This window comes from Lissotriton vulgaris, chromosome 4_2 (assembly GCF_964263255.1).
Source record: "Lissotriton vulgaris chromosome 4_2, aLisVul1.2, whole genome shotgun sequence".
In the NCBI taxonomy this organism is placed as follows: domain Eukaryota; kingdom Metazoa; phylum Chordata; class Amphibia; order Caudata; family Salamandridae; genus Lissotriton; species Lissotriton vulgaris.
The window spans coordinates 10,640,248-10,659,555 of record NC_141692.1 but is presented as its reverse complement, the minus strand read 5'-3'; the positions used below and the strand labels follow the sequence as shown (position 1 = coordinate 10,659,555).

Sequence of the window (19,308 nt, the reverse complement as noted above, 5' to 3'; positions counted from 1 at the left end):
TGCTGGCAGAAGTGGGGGAAACACACCTGGCCAAACTGCAAGTGGTTAAAAACACAGCAGCTAGAATGATCCTAAACCGCCCTGCTGGCACCCCTTCGATTCCGTTGCTCAGAGAATTACACTTGTTATCGGTGAAAAAAGATCTGTCTTCAAAATCTGCTGCCTAACCTTCAAAGCCTTGAATGACAGAGGTCCTCTTTACTTACAAAGAAACCTCCTCAAATACTGCCCCTCTAGGAGACTTCGATCCAGTTCGCGGAGCCTTCTACAGGTGCCCCAAATTCGCCTTGCTCAGACTGGCGGCAGAGCCTTCTCATTTCTTGCTCCAAGATATTGGAACCAGCTCCCCAAAACCCTACGAGAAATCCCTAGTTACGGTGTCTTTAGAAAACAATTGAAAGCCTTTTTGTTTTAACCCACTCTCCATCTTCTCCGTGCTCCCTTTGCAGGATCCTATTCTTCTAGACAGCGCCGAGACGCCCCGGGGTGAGTTGAGCGCTCTATAAACCAATTAACATAACATTAACATAACATAACAATGCACTTTGCTGTAGGCACTGTGGGAGTGGGCATTACCCAGAAGTGTCCACCTCCAGGCAAGTGGGGGTGCTGCAAAATGTAGGCCCATATTAGTTAATTACAAGAAATTACATTTTCAGCTTTATTCAATCACAAAACAAGAGAAACTGATCATTTGTCATTCTTTTATTTTAATAGAGTAATTTATGTAGAGTAAGAACACAACAATAATGACTTTAGTCACCATGTACAGATTTAATGTTTTTCTGCATGTATCTATAATCATTAATAACAAAAAGTGGAGGTTATTTATCTCCTTCAGATGATTACATAATTAGAGGAGTTTAGGGGTCATTTTAATTCAGAAATCATGAGATCAATGAGAGCAAATCTATATTCAACTCTACACCATTAGCAAAGAGATTTACTGTATACATCCATTTCAGAGCAAGTGGTGTTCTTAATTCTCTGTTGACCATCAATATCAGAGTAAACCTCTTAGTCTTTCAGTGTCCAAGTGTCAGCGGGTCAGCATCCATGTCTTGCTTACAGTTCCCTCCTGAACACGACATCAAAACCAGTAATTGACACACAGGGAGAGGAGCATCTTGGAACCTCCAGCTTTGAAATCTGAAAATGCACAAGAGAAGTAGGTTAGATCATTTTGCTTAGAAAGAAACTTGAACGATCATCTTAAATATGGTGTAAGAAACAGAACTAGGCCAGGTTAGAAAAGATTAAAGGTCTGACTTAAAGTTTGACGAAGAGGTAGTAAATGTTGGCGTAGTCGAGTGCTAATGATTATAATGCAGTTGTAATACTTTACATCCACTAGGGTCCCTCTCTGCAAAAATGTAAATCAGGGCTACATATGGAGTGACTTACAATAGTGACCTTTCTACTTTTCCACATCAGCATCGCTAAGATTCTCAACATGCCTCGAGGACTGCTTCAGTACACCTGGTACAACACAATGTTAAACGACAAAGTTCAAGCCGCTGAAACTGCAGGGCAGAGAACAAAGGCAGAGCAGAAATTAGGTGGGGAGGGGTGAGGCCACACACCAATCTCACCGAATGACAGACAATCAGCACTACAAAGAGGAAGATGCTGCCTTGTGTGGTGTATGGCACTGCTAGTCAATCAAGGGCACTGCTAGTCAATCAAGGTTGGTAAAGTGCAACTATTCACCCGTGAGGGTCTCAAGGTTTTGGTAGATGGTGCTTCGCATCTCTTCGGCCATCAACCTGAGCCACCAACAGCCCCTGCAGCAACAAGGCAGGGACAACAGCAGAAAACCAAAGGCAGCCAGGGAGCAGCAGACAATAGCTCCAGGATAGGTCTAGGGTAGGTCTGCAGTCCCAATAACCCGTGTGGAGGGTGTGGAAAAAAGCGGCGTGCATTGGAAGCGTCAGCAGCCTTAAGCAGCGGTCAGCTCTGGGAAAGTTAAGCAAATTTCCACCTATCAGGGACGGTCTTAGGCATGTGCAAGCTGTGCACCTGCACAGGGCCACCAAACCCCAGGGGCCACCACGCCAATATATATCTTTAATATAATAATCCTCTGAGGATGGATACATATTTGTGTGGCGGCCCCTGGCAGGGATTTGGCGGCCTCTGGCTCTGTTCTACTTCTAAACACCCTAACTTCCTCCTCTTCACTGGCCTCCGCGCTCCGCCCCGCCTGGACCCCCTCTTCTGGGGCCCCCTACCAACGCTCCCTGCCCAGGGCCACCATGAGCCTAGAGCCGCCCCTGCACCTATGGACCCTGTACAGCTTTCCACTGCTTTTCCATTAACCACATTGAAACTATCCACCTCACAGTCCCAGGCAGGGCATTAGGCAACTTTGTGCAAATAACTCACTTAAGGAATCCATTATTTTCCACTCCCACTGCTTGTGAATGATTTGGGCTTTCCAGTGTTACATCCAGCATTCACTCACCTTACGTCCTTGTTTACATTTTTTTGTGAGGATTGCAGCTGAAGGCTGGCTCAATCCTCAAACTCTGGCAGGTGCCACCAAGACAGGTAGATGGAGGTGCATGGTAGCTTTTTTTGCATGTGCATTGCAATCTTCATATTTTTTACCTGGTGCATCATGGGTGCTTTGGGGTAGCTCCATGACGGCAGGGGGTAAATTACCCATAAGTACCAGCACTGTTCATGAAAGTAATATTGTAAGCCTGCATTGATGTTCATTCATACATTGGTATGGACATCTGTGAATACCCTACTGCCACCTGGGGCTGTCCTTTACAGCCCTACTACAACCACAGACGCTGTGCAACAACCAAACTCCAAACCTCCTGCGGATCGCGGGTGGCAGTGGAGCTCTACTCCCAGCCTTCTCCTCTTCCTGAGCTGGGTCCAGTGCTACCCTTTCCCCACACGGCCCACACTCCCCACACTAAAGTCATGTTCAGCAGCACACCTCCCCGACTTACCTTAGAGTCCAGCATTGAGTAGAAGTACCGCTGCCAGCGGGAGCAGGACGGTACTGATCCTCACATAGTTGGCGTTGTTGCACAAGTCGGTGCTGCAGCAGTAAACATAACTGTAATAATCACCATTCCATCCCCTGCCTTCTCTACACAGGGCTGAGCAGCTTCTGTATGAGGGGTCCTCTCGTAATCCTAAGGAAAAACAGGAAAGAATTCAGTGGCGGCTGGTGACATTTGAAAGTGGTGAGGCGTAAAATGATAATCATACTGCACAGTAGCGAGCGAGCCCGAACCCCCTAAGGAGGGTTTGGGGGGATTTCCCCCCGAGAAAATTTTGAAAAAAGAGTGGACAAATGGTGCATTTTCAAGCAAATTTGAGAAAGCAGGAAGGTTAATAAAGCAATTGTGAAAGTGCAGTTATTACATTAATAAAGAGGTGTCACATAACATAGGTAGCTGCTTATTCAGCCTAACCACAGAGCTTCATAATAGACTTTGAAACCCAAAACACAATGCATAGCCGAGTACCTCACAGATGTATTTTAATAACAAACAAATAAACAGGACGCAAACTAGCAGCATTCAAACAGAGAATTCTAAATCCTTACAGGCTGGGAGCCCGGCTGGCATCTCTTTCTTTCTCTGTATCTCTCTCCCTTTCCTATCTCTCTCTTCAACTAATGTCTTTCTACCTTTTCCCTCTCGCTTTCTCTCTCTTCCTCTCTCTCCCCCTCTTTTCCTGTTTCTCTCTCTCTGTTCCTCTCTCTCGCTCTCTCACTCATGTATTACACGGGAAGGGTGAGCACAGATCAGAGAGCTCCCAGCTGCCCTGTTTGGCCTCAGCCCCTCTCCCTTCATGATGGCTATGGGGGCCTCTTCCTCCCCGGGTAGGGTGTATGTCCCAGGGAGTGTAACACACAACAACACCCCTCCCCAGAGGCTATACCAATGGTGGAACCGCTTCAGGGTGGTGCTGGAACTATAGATAGGCCTGTGTGTGCGGTGTGTGCCCTTACTGCACCAGGTGTGATTTCCATGCAGGGGGCCCTGTGCCATGAAAGTGGGAGGGAACTAGAATGGAAAGAGCCACTGGTTTAATTTCACTCTGTAAAATAAGATGAGAACTTTGTGGATACAAAATATTTTAGCTGATCGACACCCTGGTCCACTGGAATTATGTAGCAGGGGAGTGCCAATTATGCAGCAGCGATGACTATATTATGCAGCAAGAAAAGGAAAATATTCAATGTAATGCCGGACAGCCTGGCGAAGGGGGTGCACCTGGAGCTTCCTGTGCCTGGTTCTCTGATGACCAATGCCAGCCCTTGGGGTTGGTGCGGCCACCCTTGTGATTCTTTCCTCTCAGGGGCCTTGGACTCCTGTGGAGAGCTGGATGTCTTCAAATTGGAAAGAACTGGCAGCAGTGTTCCAGGGGCGTAACACAGGCCCCCGCAGCCCAAGCGCTGCGGGGGGCCCTGAGCTACAGGGGGGCCTGAGCTGCAGGGGGCCCCCTCACGGATGCAGTGAGTTTGGCAGAGAGCCGCAACAGTTTATTAGATTAGCACAGCCCTGCTGCCCAGATCAGACCTTCGTAAGTTCGCGCGGTTGCTGCTCCTTGTCGAATGGCACCGGGAAGGAGTATGCTGATTAGCCTGCAGCAATGAGAGTTTCGGCATACCAGTTCGTGATGAGGCATGATATGTCCTCTTGTCAAGGGTCTAGAGATACTGGTAGAGTATTATCTGTTCTGACTGTCACTGCTGGACAGCATGTTTTGTAGGAACACGTCTGTTTCCTGAATGGAATACCACGGAAATGGACCTTTAAATAGTGGAAATCTGAATACAAAATCAGATCAATGATGAAAAGGGTAGGAAAGACTACATAATGCAAAATAATGGAGGGAAAAAGAATACAATGCTGTGGATATATGGTAAATACATACACATTGCGATGGATTGCTCACAACAAAATGCAAAATGATGCAGAACTGAACATTCACGCCTTTTCGCAGTGACTACATGTACAAGTATTTCCAAGAGGGCCTTCTATTTAAGACTTGAATTTTAGTCAAAAGAAATTGCTCATATATATATATATTTATAAATGGCTCTACTATTCTCAGGTTGTCATTTCTGCTTCTATCATTTTGGGTGTCCTGCACTGTCACACGCTGTCTTGTGTTTTACAATTATATTTATAAGTTTGTAGGTTTTATGTTTCTTGTACTCTCAAATGCTGTCAAGTAAGATGTTGCTGCAATGCTGGTCGTTTTGGTGGCTTAAATTGTCAAATGTTGCCAGCAGTTTTTTTGGCTTTATATCTGCACCTAGCTTTGTTCCTTTTTTAAATGTTGCATTATGCCAGGAATGTTGCTGTGTCATCACTGGGCTTGTTGATATCTTACACTGTCACCTACATGGGTTTCATGCAAGTTCATCTCTAGGCTTTTAGGATGTTTATAATAAGGGAGAGTTTGTGGGATGGTTTGGTCACGGTGACGGTATTCTGCACTTAGCGCAAGCACTGCACAGTGTGTCAATTAATTTATCATACCAGATGAAATCTGAACGACTTACTTAAGAAATGGGGCCTATAAACGACAGCCGATGCATGACATGAATGAATCGGGTACTACGTGAAAAGTCCGATTTAAAGGGATCACTTGCTTGGGCTTGTGACAGTAACCAATTAGAACGAATCGGTTCATAGGGGCGCACTAATATCCCGGAAGGAAAAGACTGTCCAGTGCTGGAGGCAGATCTGCTCAGCACCATATGAATCTCGGCAATAGCTCACTTAATCTCCCCGACGGCCCCCAGCACCTTGAGACCCTTACAGGTGATTAGTTGACACTTTACAAATACCGGGTTTTTACAATAAGTGAGTCAGTCTTAGACAGGTTTTTTATTATTGAAACACACGGAGGCAATGCATTGCACTAGTGCTCCACAAGGCAATCCCACCATATTTTGCCTATTACCAGAGTTCATAAGGCAAAACCAGAGGAGGATTACAAATGATATTTAAAGATCAATTGCAGCCATCAACATCGAAGATTTATGGTTTTCAAACTGTGAGTCACTCATAATATAATGTAATTCTATACATATCTTTTCCGTACATTTTTCTATTGTATAGGGCTCCACCAACAGTGCATTCATAAACAAATTCATAAACACCATAACCATAAACTCCAAGGATTTAAACACTTCTAAATCCTTGGAGAATTCAACATATTTTTGGGCAGATTAAAAAATAGCATGGCAACAGTTATGTCAGCACACAAACTCCCCCAGCTCATCTCAGTACTTACATATAATGTAGGACACACTCTTGATGTGGTCTTCAATAACACAGTCAGTCAACATTAAATATTTATCCTCATTCCTTGGAAGAACCATCATATCATTTTTTTTGCTTATAGATACCAAAAGAGCTATGAACAACCACCCAAAACATCCCAATAAAAGGAAAATGGAACAAATTGACAAGAAAGAACCTAATATCCACCTTACAACTTGCTTAAACCGTGAAAAGATAACCACAGTAGAAAGATTATATGCTTGGATGAACAACACTTTCTCTACACAACAATAGCTCCAAGGATGAATGACGACATGAAAAAGATAAAAAGGAAAATGAGTCCCCTTCAACACCAATGGTGCAAATCAAAAAGTGATACGAAAAATACACCTACAAAGTCGCACAAGGATTTACAAAGCAGAACAGCAGTTTACTCATCCCAGATATAAAAACAATAATGAGAGGTTATATATGCTACCACACTTGACTTAACTCCATGGCTGCTATGCGTTTTCCCCCTCTGTGCTGCAAATTGTTCTTTTTCATTGTTTTATGACGAGCTGGGCTCGTCATCAGTGTTTGAGGAGGCTACACCATGACGAGCCCAGCTCGTCATGAGTGTGGAAGGGGTTAATGTATATGCAGTGGGCCTTATACGAGGCTAAAAGGGAAATAAATAGCTTGAATAAAAAAAAAAAAAAACAAGAGTCTCGTGCTTAAACAGAGATTCACCCACCAACCTGCTTCCAAAATCTGAGCTAACCACTCCACCCACCCCACATCAGCAGCAGGGTCTAATCAGGGTCACTGGAATTATGTGGTTGTGCCACTGCAGCATTTTTTTTTCATAATTATGGATTTGCAGCATTTGCCACATAATTCATTGTCTGCTGCATAATCTGCAGATTAACAAAAAAATGTTTCTAGCTCAAACTGTTTAACAGTTAGTAAAAACACAGCATCATGTATTGCTGTGCAGTGCAAGACCCTTCACAAAGGTTGACTGGTTACCGTTCTGTTACTTATTGCTATATTTGGGTGTTAAACTGGTACTAATGAGGTGCAATCAATGCCCAGACAGTGTTAACAAGTGCAAACATAACAAAATAATGAAGTGATGCTAACACAACATGCCGCATTACATTGCATATTTTCCTTTTCTTGCTGCATAATATAGTCAACGCTGCTGCATAATTGGCACTCCCCTGCTACATAATTCCAGTGGACCAGGGTGTCGATCAGGTAAAATATTTTGTATCCACAAAGTTCTCATCTTATTTTACAGAGTGAAATTAAACCAGTGGCTCTTTCCATTCTAGTTCCCTCCCACTTTCATGGCACAGGGCCCCCTGCATGGAAATCACACCTGGTGCAGTAAGGGCACACACCGCATATACAGGCCTATCTATAGTTCCAGCACCACCCTGAAGCGGTTCCACCGTTGGTATAGCCTCATGGGAGGGGTGTTGTTGTGGGTTATACTCCCTGGGACATACACCCTACCCGGGGAGGAAGAGGCCCCCATAGCCATCATGAAGGGAGAGGGGCTGAGGCCAACCAGGGCAGCTGGGAGCTCTCTGACCTGTGCTCACCCTCCCCGTGTAATGCATGAGTGAGAGAGCGAGAGAGAGGAACAGAGAGAGAGAGAAACAGAAAAAGAGGGCGAGGGAGAGAGAGGAAGAGAGAGAAAGAGAGAGGGAAAAGGTAGAAAGACAGCAGTTGAAGAGAGAGATAGGAAAGGGAGAGAGATACAGAGAAAGAAAGAGATGCCAGCCGGCTCCCAGCCTGGAAGGATTTAGAATTCTCTGTTTGAATGCTGCTAGTTTGCGTCCTGTTTATTTGTTTGTTATTAAAATACATCTGTGAGGTACTCGGCTATGCATTGTGTTTTGGGTTTCAAAGTCTATTATGAAGCTCTGTGGTTAGGCTGAATAAGCAGCTACCTATGTTATATGACACCTCTTTATTAATGTAATAACTGCACTTTCACAATTGCTTTATTAACCTTCCTGCTTTCTCAAAATTGCTTGAAAATGCACCATTTGTCCCCTCTTTTTTCAAAATTTTCTCGGGGGGACAACCCCCCGAACCCTCCTTAGGGGGTCGGGCTCGCTCGCTACGCTCGCTCGCTACTGTGCAGTATGATTATCATTTTACGCCTCACCACTTTCAAATGTCACCAGTCGCCACTGGTGAGGCGTAAAAATTAGGAATGAATGTTGCACGAGCCGAACATCATAAGGAGGGTCGGGGGTTTTGAAAAAAGTGTGAGAAAATGGTGCATTTTAAAGAAAATAGGAGAAAGCAAGAAGGTTTTTAAAGGATTGTGAAAGTGCCCACTTTATATATCTAAACATATTTCACTTAACCATGCAGCTAGTACATATATATTGCATGGTCTTTATAAGAACCTGTTTGACATTTTCTTCCCACAGTTTAGTTATGACATAATTTAAACATTTAATATGATAATGATGTAGCTGCTCTGTAGCAGAGTGTATTTTGAATCAAATACCGACAACAGAACAGGTCTTTCTTTCCTTTTCCTAAAGAAGGTTGAAAACGTAAAGTTTAAGTGAGTAAATATGGGAAAGGGAATTATTAAAGCATAGATGGTGCTAGTGGGCTTAAGAAGGAGTGGTACTTTCTTCAATGCAGGATAGTTCACATTGGTCGCTGTTCGCAATTACACATAGTTTTAAGCACTGTAACACCATGACAGAACAGGACACATGGCTATGCGGGCCTTGCAAAAGAGAAGAACTGTGTAGTGGATGGTATTAAGCTCTGAATAACTCAGAGCATGATCGAAACTGTGAAACACATCCTGTCTCCTTAGCATTTTTTAACCGGTCTCTGAGCTGAAAGTAAAGCTGTGTCCCCATGCTGACATTTTGCAATAAATATATATATATCATAAATCATAATTGACTAACATTGTCATGATGCCACATTCTTCTACATTTACACAGTTCTTGCCACTGCACGCACAGTCACTCGCAGAGCGTTGATTTTCATGCACCACTGTGGCCTTCAAAGCATGCAGATAGATATTGGAAATAGTTACTCCATATGCTGACGAAGACTCCATTAGTACTGAAATACTTAGTTTGAGTAACAGCATTTTTTTTAAACTCATGAGGCAGCACTACTTTGCGCTTATGGGTGCGTAGTGAAAACAGCCACTTTGATGCCAGACCAAGTGACAGACTGACAAATGTATGTATTGGGATAAAGTTTAGCCTAGACAGGTCTCAGGCAGGCTACAGCATACCCATAGATGGTGGTTTGTTTGTGACCTCAGCTTAGTGAGGAGGGGGGACTATTGATGCTCATGCTGCGTCATTAATTTACAAGTCAACTTTTGCTTGCTTTTTCCAAGTGAAGCAGGACACTGAAAACGGAGGCAAAGTCGCACAGGGCTTCACATTTCAAGGGCAGTCAATCAGTGCCTTAGCCACATAGTTCAACACCGGCCACAGCATTGAGCATATGACTGGTTTACCCCTAATCCACAAATTTAGCTAAAAACACTCAAATAAACCCAGTGTTATTTTACCTGTTACTTTTTTTTCACAGTGGCTGCGTGTCTGTGTCTCCCAACTCTGACTGCTGCCTTTAGTTTGTTTTCGGCTGAGCCTGGGGCCAACGTCACAAAATGGGGTCAATCAGAATTGTACTACTGTACTGAGAATAGCTCCCACCTCCACGACGCTCCTGCCTCGTATTGAATACCGGTCCATTACTGCCTGAAGGAAGAGAGAGAGTCTGCGCAGAACAAAAATGGCCAATCACACCCTTTCCCATCTCGTCACAGAGTGGGTGCCACCCCACCCTGTGACGAGATGGAAAACGGTAGGATGACAATGCTCTCCACTCCTTGATTGACGTGGAGGGTTAGAGCTACCGGGCTTGCATCTGAAACGCCCGGGGCTCACTTCACCTTCACGTCATCAGGGGGTGGAGACTGTCTTGATGCCCAGTCTTTGCCGAGCTGATGACATCACAGCCCTCAGGGCTGAGAGATTGTCAGCCGGCAATGTAGGAAGAGCAACGTGAAAGCGTCATGAGTCACGTGACTGCTGCACACTAGTCAGTGAGTGTGTTTTGTTTCATCGCAAGTATCAGCTAACAACATCGCGGTGACACCGAGTGGTGCAGACAGTGCCACTTACAAGTGTGTATTACGTTAATTAAACCGATTTGGCATTACATTACATGCTGTAAATGTAAAGGGGCGGAGCCCCGACGCCCGTACTCAGAAACCGCCACTGAAAGAATTGTCTACAGCTATCAACCTCAAAGAAGTCCTGGTAAACTGAGATTCATGTTGAGATCAAATTCCTCGCCAGTGTCCAGTTTACAGACTGGCCAGGGCATCTTCAGAACCACAAGAAGCACCACATAGCTACTCGCATAGCACGTGCCAACTATTCACCTGGGTGCATACACATACATGCTCAGCACATATTTACCCTAATATAGCACAGACACTCGCAAACGTGCAACAGACACACAAATCATCCCTGTGCCAACAGCATTCCACATGCACTCACACATGTATGCAGTTAAAAAAACAATTGCCAAAGCTATTAGGTCATGCCTATGAGTGCTATTGGCAATGTTTTGTAGCCATACTGTACAGCAGAGTGGATGCTCAGCAGTGCGGATAAAACTAATTTAGGAAACCACCATCACCAAGACAGGGCTAATGCTCTTTTTTTTAAGGATTAGTCCTAGATGCATCATAAACTTGATAGCGCATGCGCTAGCACACAGGTCTCACTTGCGAGACACTCTTGTATCCAACAAGGACTTGGTTCCCACCCGTTGCTTACCATTTGTTGGCTTGCGTGGCACTCTTCTTTACAGCCACACAATTCATCAAGGCAGGCCTAACATCATTTCTTTTCCTCTCCTTGGAACAGGGATCAAGCACTTGTTGATTCAACTTAATCAGTGCAAGTCCGCTGCTCCGAATGGGATTGAGGTACAATTGCGTTATTTTTAACTTCCAGTGTCCTGCTAACAGGAGGTGTGTGACTAGCAAAAATCTGCCCAGCAGGACAAACAAAATTGGAAAGATTTATTTTCGACAGTTAACTTTCTTTTATTTTGCCAAATCGTCTTTTGTCACTTTTCACTCATGTTTTCATTTTGTTTTGCTTGTAGGCGCTATTCTCACAAAATGAGGATTGTCTTATTACAAAGCGACGTTGTTTCTTTTTCATGTGCAATTTGTGAAAGGAAGCTTTAACACATAATTGTGAAGTACACCGCAATCCACCCCACTCCAATCCTCCCACTCCAATCCACGTCAATCTAATCTACCCCAGTTACAATCCAATCCAAACCACTCACCCATATCTAATCCACTCCAATCCACCGCACTCCAATCTGCCCCACTCCAATCCACGTCAATCTAATCTACCCCAGTTACAATCCAATCCAAACCACTCACCCATATCTAATCCACTCCAATCCACCGCACTCCAATCTGCCCACTCCAATCCGCCCAATCCAATCCAATCCAAAACAACTGGCCACACTCCAATCCATCTAGCTCCAAATCAAACAATCTGCTCCACCACAATCCAGCCAATGGTGTTGGGCAGAGTAGAGTAGGGCAGATAGGAGCAGGGGAGATTTGTTTTAGATTTGAGTGGGAAGATTGCTTTGGATTGGTGTGGGGCAGATTGTTTTGATAGGAAAGGTGTAGATTGTGGTGGATTGGAGTGTGTTGAGGTGGACTGGACTACAGTGGGGTAGATTGTTTGGGCTGGGTTGGGGTGGATTGCATTGGTGTTAACTGGATTGAATTAGAGTGGGGTGAATTGGATTGGGGTGGGCTGGATTAGGGTGGATTCGGTTGTGTTGGGGTGAGGTGGATTGGATTGCTTTGGAGTGAGAGAGATTAGAGTGGAGTGGATTTCAGTGGGGGGGATTGGAGTGGGACAGTTTGCTTTCGATTGGTGTGGGACAGATTAGAGTGTGGCAGATTGTTTTGGAGTGGTGTGGGATGGATTGGAGTGCAGCAGATTGTCTTGGAATGGAATGAGATGGATTGGAGTGGGGCTACTTGATTTGAATTCTGGTGGGGTGGATTAGAGTGGGCAGATTATTTTAGACTGGGGTGGGTCAGATTGTTGTGGGGGGACTAGAGTGGGGCAGACTATTTTGGATTAGAGTGGGCAGAGTCGCGAGGGGCAGGTTGTTTTGGATTTTAGTGGGGCAGATTGTTTTAGATTAGAATGGGGCAGATTGGAGTGGGGCAGGTTAGAGTGGGGAGGTTTGTTGTGGTCAGATTGGAGTGGAGCAGATTTGATTGGGGCAGATTAGATTAAGGCAGATTGCAAAGGGGCAGATTGGAATGGGGCAGATTGTTTTGGATTGGAGTGGGGCAGATTGTTTTGGATTGGAGTGGGGCAGGTTGTTTTGGATTGGATTGGGGAGATTGGAGCAGGGCAGAGTGTTTTGGATTGGAGTGGTTCAGATTGGGGTGGAGACACTGCTCCACTCAAATCCAAAACAACGTGCCCCACTCCAATCCAAAACAATTAATTCCACTCTAATCCAAAACAACCTGCCTCACTCCAATACAAATAATCTGCCACACTCCATTCTGCCCCATTTAAATCCAACATATTCCAATCCAGTCCTCCTCACCCCAATCCAATCCACCTCAACCCAATCAAACTCACCTCACTCCAATCCAATACACCCACACCAATCCACCATAATCCAGCAAAATCTGATCTATCCTACGCCAATCAACCCTACCCCACTTAAATCTACCCTACCTCAGTCCAAACCACCTCAATCTAATCCACCCCCAATCCAATCTGCCCAATCCAAATGCACCCACTGCAATCAATCTACTCTACTCCAATCCAATTTGCTCCACTCCAATCTGACTCACTCTGCCCCATTCCAATTTGCCCTGTTTCAATTTGCCCCTTTCCAATCTGCCCCACTCCAACCTACCCACCCCAATCCTTCACACTCTAACACACCCCACTCTAATCCTAAACGATCTACCCACACTAATCCACCTCACTCAAATCCAAACCAATCTGCCCCACTACAATCGACCCCACTCCAATCTGCCCCACTCCAATCTAAAACAATCTGCCCACTCTAATCCACCCAATCCAATACAAAACAATTGGCCATTGCCAATCCATCCAGCTCCAACCCAAACAATCTGCCCCACCCCAATCCAATCTATCCAATCCACCTCACTGCAATCAATCAACTGCGGTCCAATCCACCAACCCCAACCCAAGCCAATCCAATCCAATCCAATCCAATCCACCCAAGTCCAATACGCCCCACTCAGGTCTATCTGACTTCAGTCTATTGCACTTCAATCCAACCCAGCACCCCCCACTCCAACCGACCCCACTCCACTCCAATACATCCCAATTCAGTTCAGCTCACCCCAATCAAATCCACCCCACTCCAATCTAATTCACCCCATCTAGTCCACCCCACCCTAGCCCATCCCACTCTTCTTAATCCAGCCCACTCTACCCCAGTCCAATCCACCCTCTCCAGTTCAGGCCACCTCTGAGCAAATTAGTTAATCTTTCTATGGATAAAAGGAAAAGAAACACATAAAGAAAGCAGTTGCTCCCATGTCCATATCTTACTGAAAATACATTTGGAAGCAGATAACATCTGTTGTCCCAAGAAAAATAGATAACATCTGTTGTCACACTATCCATCCTTTTCAAAGGAGAAAATATATTTTTTGACGTGTGTATGGTACAGTAAAACATTGCTACAAATGGCAAGAGTTTTAAGAAGGGCAACACAGAAGCCTACAAAATTAAAGTAGGGCCTCAATCACAGCACAATGAGTGGAAGGACAGCAGTCAAACTGAAGCAATCAGTACTTGGTCCATGCTCCAGCAGAAAGAAGAGGAAGTGAAGCCAGCGTGCACTGGCCAATTAGAAGGCAGCAAATAAGAGTGACAATGAAGCCAATTAATGTTAAGCACTGAGTGGACTGCAAGCCCTTCATTGTATACAACATCTCTCACAAGACAGAGCACCTGCAGTGCAATACAAGACTCATCACAGGGATAGAGGACTGAGGGGGTCCAGGGAGAGAGGACTGAGGGGGTCCAGGGAGAGAGGACTGAGGGGGTCCAGGGAGAGAGGACTGAGGGGGTCCAGGGAGAGAGGATTGAGGGGGGTCCAGGGAGAGAGGACTGAGGGGGGTCCAGGGAGAGAGGACTGAGGGGGGTCCAGGGAGAGAGGACTGAGGGGGGTCCAGGGAGAGAGGACTGAGGGGGGTCCAGGGAGAGAGGACTGAGGGGGGTCCAGGGAGAGAGGACTGAGGGGGGTCCAGGGAGAGAGGACTGAGGGGGGTCCAGGGAGAGAGGGCTGAGGGGGTCCAGGGAGAGAGGACTGAGGGGGTCCAGGGAGAGAGGACTGAGGGTGGTCCAGGGAGAGAGGACTGAGGGTGGTCCAGGGAGAGAGGACTGAGGGGGGTCCAGGGAGAGAGGACTGAGGGGGTCCAGGGAGAGAGGACTGAGGGTGTCCAGGGAGAGAGGACTGAGGGGGGTCCAGGGAGAGAGGACTGAGGGGGGGTCCAGGGAGAGAGGACTGAGGGGGTCCAGGGAGAGAGGACTGAGGGGGAGAGAGGACTGAGGGGGGTCCAGGGAGAGAGGACTGAGGGGGTCCAGGGAGAGAGGACTGAGGGGGTCCAGGGAGAGAGGACTGAGGGTGTCCAGGGAGAGAGGACTGAGGGGGTCCAGGGAGAGAGGACTGAGGGGGTCCAGGGAGAGAGGACTGAGGGGGGTCCAGGGAGAGAGGACTGAGGGGGGTCCAGGGAGAGAGGACTGAGGGGGTCCAGGGAGAGAGGACTGAGGGGGTCCAGGGAGAGAGGACTGAGGGTGTCCAGGGAGAGAGGACTGAGGGGGTCCAGGGAGAGAGGACTGAGGGGGTCCAGGGAGAGAGGACTGAGGGGGTCCAGGGAGAGAGGACTGAGGGGGTCCAGGAAGAGAGGACTGATGGGGTCCAGGGAGAGAGGACTGATGGGGTCAGCAGAGCATCATGTCTATGATTGCTTTCAAATAAAGCCATTTTTATGCAGCCTATTTTACTTAAAGAAAAATGAGGCATGTTCCTAAAAAGACATGAAACGTTTACCTTTTAGATTTTAGGAGTAGGCAGGGGTCCACGAGGCCACTGTGTGCTCTTCAAAATATATTTTTAAACATTCTCAAATGGTCAGGGGTCCTATAGGACCCCCTTCCCATTCATGACATTTCGAATTGGTCATATAATATTAATGTTTTGCAACTGTAATTTGGTTGCAAAATATTAATACATAGCACTGCGTTTGGGTATTTGGAAGAAACATCCTAAACACAACCCTCCAAATACTGAACTGCAAACTGGGTTTGCAATCCTGTAGAATCTCAGTTTAGTGATGCAGTCCCAACTGCCCTGATTCTGCGATTCAGACTGTTCACACTCTCAAATATGGTTTGTGCATCTTGCCCATTAGCGGTTGCAAACCCTCACATTTACTAAATCTAAGTGTGTGCAACCTATAAAACATTTTGTAAATAAGGCCCAGTGTTCATTGAGCAGTTTAGACATTAAAGAAACAGAGACAACATTTTAGGCCACTGGCATGTCCAGATCAGAACTCAGCTGATACCTGGGGATACAGATGTTATCTCAGAGGAACACTTGGACGATCAGATAAATTGGATCCAAACATGGAAATACCAATGTGAGGATCTAGGATCATGCGGGTGATTGAATGAATAAATATGGGGTTTTTGGCTATTGTGATGTTCATGTGTGGCTCCTGAATCTTACTGCTTCCACCTTTGAATTCATTCAACGTGCAGCAATCCGAATGCGGATAAGGTTGGCAGAGATACCAGTGTATCATTCAGTTTGGTAATCTCATGAACTCATGAATGCCCACCTGGGAATCCTCAGAGCAGAAGAGATTTGAAATACACAAGATGGGCATGGCTATGGCTCTCACCTCGGGCAGCCTCAACAGGACCCAAGTTTGATGATATGACTGAGGCTAAAGTGGTTTCCTGAAATTAATGTTTGTAGAAGGCATGCGCCCATTTAGGAACCTGTGAAATCCTGGCTGAAATGTGCTGGTAGGAAGGAAACGCTGTTAAGATACAGCCTGTTCTTGACCTTTATTGAAAGGGCACACTCCAGTGTCCACTCCTCAGATTCACAGTCTTGGTGTCCTCACGGTCACATGTGCAGTGGTGGGGTTGGGTGCTTTTAGCCACATCAGACGTTCACGTGGCGAGTGGGGATTCTACTTGGGGACCTGGTATACTATTGCTTATGGTAATGTTTCTACCACTTCCTCGTAGAGCACATGCTATTACTCACTGTGCATCTAAACCTACAGCCGCTGCTGCAACTGTGTACAGCAAAACACACAAGATGATGGACTGTTCCCATGAGGCACAGGGTCAAGACTGATTTGCATATGGCCATGTCTGAACTGGGGTGGCTTCGTGAGCAAAATAACGATAGAATAAACCCAGATCTGTGACTGGGGGTGAAGTTTTGCCATTGTGCAACATTCCGTCCATCATCTTGTGTGTTTTGCTGTTCACCCTATGTGGGAAGGGTATGCCTAGACGTGGGTCCTGTGCTCACTAGGCCACTGGAGTCAAGCTATCCTGGCTGAAGACAGCTGATAGCCAGAAACATGTCCAAGGATGCTTGATTCCAGTCCAGGGAAGACATGACTTGGCAGTTCGGGCTGGACTGTTCCCATGAGGCACAGGGTCAAGACTGATTTGCATATGGCCATGTCTGAACTGGGGTGGCTTGGTGAGCAAAATAACGATGGATTAAACCCAGATCTGTGACTGGGGGTGAATGTTTTGCCATTGTGCAACATTCTGTCCATCATCTTGTGTGTTTTGGTGTACAACTGTGCATGTACGATTGGAATTTATTTAAAGGATTTTTAGAGTGCCCGAATCACCCCCATCGGGGTATCTCCGCACTGTGACTACTCGTGACCAACCCAGGAAGATGATTCAGAATTGTGAAGTTTTCAGCAGCTTTCTGAAGGTCAGGAAGTTGGTACATTGGCGCAATTGAATGGGGAGTTGGTTCCAGTAGTGCGGGGCAAGGTGGGAGAAAGCTTTACCGCCCATCCAGGCTAGTTTGAAGCGCGGGATATGGGGGAGCGCTTGGTGACTCGACCGCAAGGGCCTGGATAGTATGTATCCGACCAACTTTTCTGTCAGATAGCTTGGACCCATGTTGTTTAGGCATTTTTACACCATCCAGTAGACTTTAAATTTGATTCTCTTTTTCACTGGGAGCCAGTATAGTTTTTGAAGTAACTGAATAGATGCGGTTCTGGAAGGGGCATTGGTCATCAAACGGGATGCGGTATTTTGAACTACTTGTAGTTTATTGAGGGAGGTTTCCTTTGCAGAAATCAGCAGGGCATTGCAATAGTCCAGGCAGCTAATGATCAAAGCTTGGATTAGGGTTTTACTTGTGGATAGTGGCAGGAGAGGGAAAACACTTCAGAGGAGGCTGAGTGTGTGATAGCATGCCCGGCAGTAATGTTCAAGTGACTCTATTGTAAGTTTCTGGTCTAATCACACTCCTAGATTTTTCACCACCTGGTTAGGGGGAGGAGCTGATCCTAATTCCCAAGGCCACCAGATGGGGGACTATCTCACTGCTGCTTCTCCGAACAACATATTTTCGGATTTTTTAGTATTAAGCTGAAGGAGGTTTTCTCCCATCCAAAGCACGGTGCCTTTCATACCCTCCGAAAAGGTGGATTGAATGTTGAGGTTAGATTTATCAAAGGAGAGAAGAAGTTGCATGTCTTCGGCATATGAGATTGGAATGAAACCTAATTTCCTCAAAAGGCCAGCCAAGGGGGTAACATAGTTGTTGAATAATGTGGGGCTCAAACATGAGCCCTGCAGTACCCCCTTGCTGACTTTGGTGGTCTGTGCGAAAAGAGCCCAGATTGATGGTGTGGGTTCTATGGGTTAGGAAATTGGTTAACCATTTTAAGGCCTTCCCCCGGATGCCTATGTCCTCAAGGCGCTTGAACAGGATCAGGTGGGAGATGGTATTGAATGCTGCAGACAGGTCTAGCAGCACCAGGAGTACTGCCGACCATTGTCCGCTAGCATCCGGATGTTATCAGTGACTTCCACAAGCGCCAACTCAGTGCTGTGACCAGGTCGAAATCGGGATTGTGAGTTGTCTAGACGATTTGAGGACTCAACAAACTCAGACAAATGCTTGTTTATGTGCTTCTACAAGAGTTTGCTGTGTAAAGGAAGCAGAGAGATGGGACGATAATTAGAAACCTCTTCCGGGGTGGCTTTAGGGTTCTTACTGATGGGGATGATCTGAGCTACTTTCCACTCAAGGGGGAGGCTGCCTTCCTCCATGTTTCTATTAAGGATTGAGCAGATGGGAGCAGCAAGTGTCTTAGATAGCAGGATGGTGGTCTTGGCAGATAATAGGGTCAAGTGGAGGCCCTGATTTCACTGTTCTTACTAGTGCATCCACTTCGATGGTCGTAAGCAAAAAGTGGTTCTGTCGGAACGCATTCAATTTCTTTGATTAAACAATTACTTATGTCATAGGATTACTCATGTGCATTTTTTCATGAAAAACATTGAAAAGAAAAAAGCACACACCAAACGTTATTTTTCAGGTTCGCAAAGTTGTAATTATTCAATCACTTTGCAGAACATTTGTTTTCTTTAGTATTTAAAAGACGGTTGTCCATATATATTGAGAACGTGATAACAATAAATAAGTGCAGCAGTGAATAATTGTGATCTGTGACTAGCGGTGACTGTTATGGTGATACAGTTTTGTGACAGATGCAATTTAGATACACTGGTCCAACAATAACTTCAATTTACTCAAACAGTATTGCAAATCATATTTTTTCTGTTGAGATGTAGTGAGGACCAATTGGTGGATTAGCATCGACGTTTCGACCCTGCGGTATGGTGCCAGTTTATTTGCAACCGTA

The 19,308-nt window shown here is 45.8% G+C and overlaps 1 protein-coding gene across 1 annotated transcript in view; it reads right to left on the bottom strand.

The window, feature by feature from the left end:
- Positions 1-688: 688 nt before the first annotated feature.
- The window catches only part of LOC147718121 (uncharacterized), an 89,190-nt gene continuing 70,570 nt past the window's right edge, over positions 689-19,308 (bottom strand). Inside the window, exons 4-5 of the mRNA XM_086919196.1 lie at positions 2,967-3,155; positions 689-1,149 (exon numbers count right to left, since the gene is read on the bottom strand). Coding sequence (XP_086775322.1) covers positions 2,968-3,155 — 188 coding nt within the window. The 3' untranslated portion in view covers positions 689-1,149; position 2,967. The remainder of the gene's footprint in view (positions 1,150-2,966; positions 3,156-19,308) is intronic.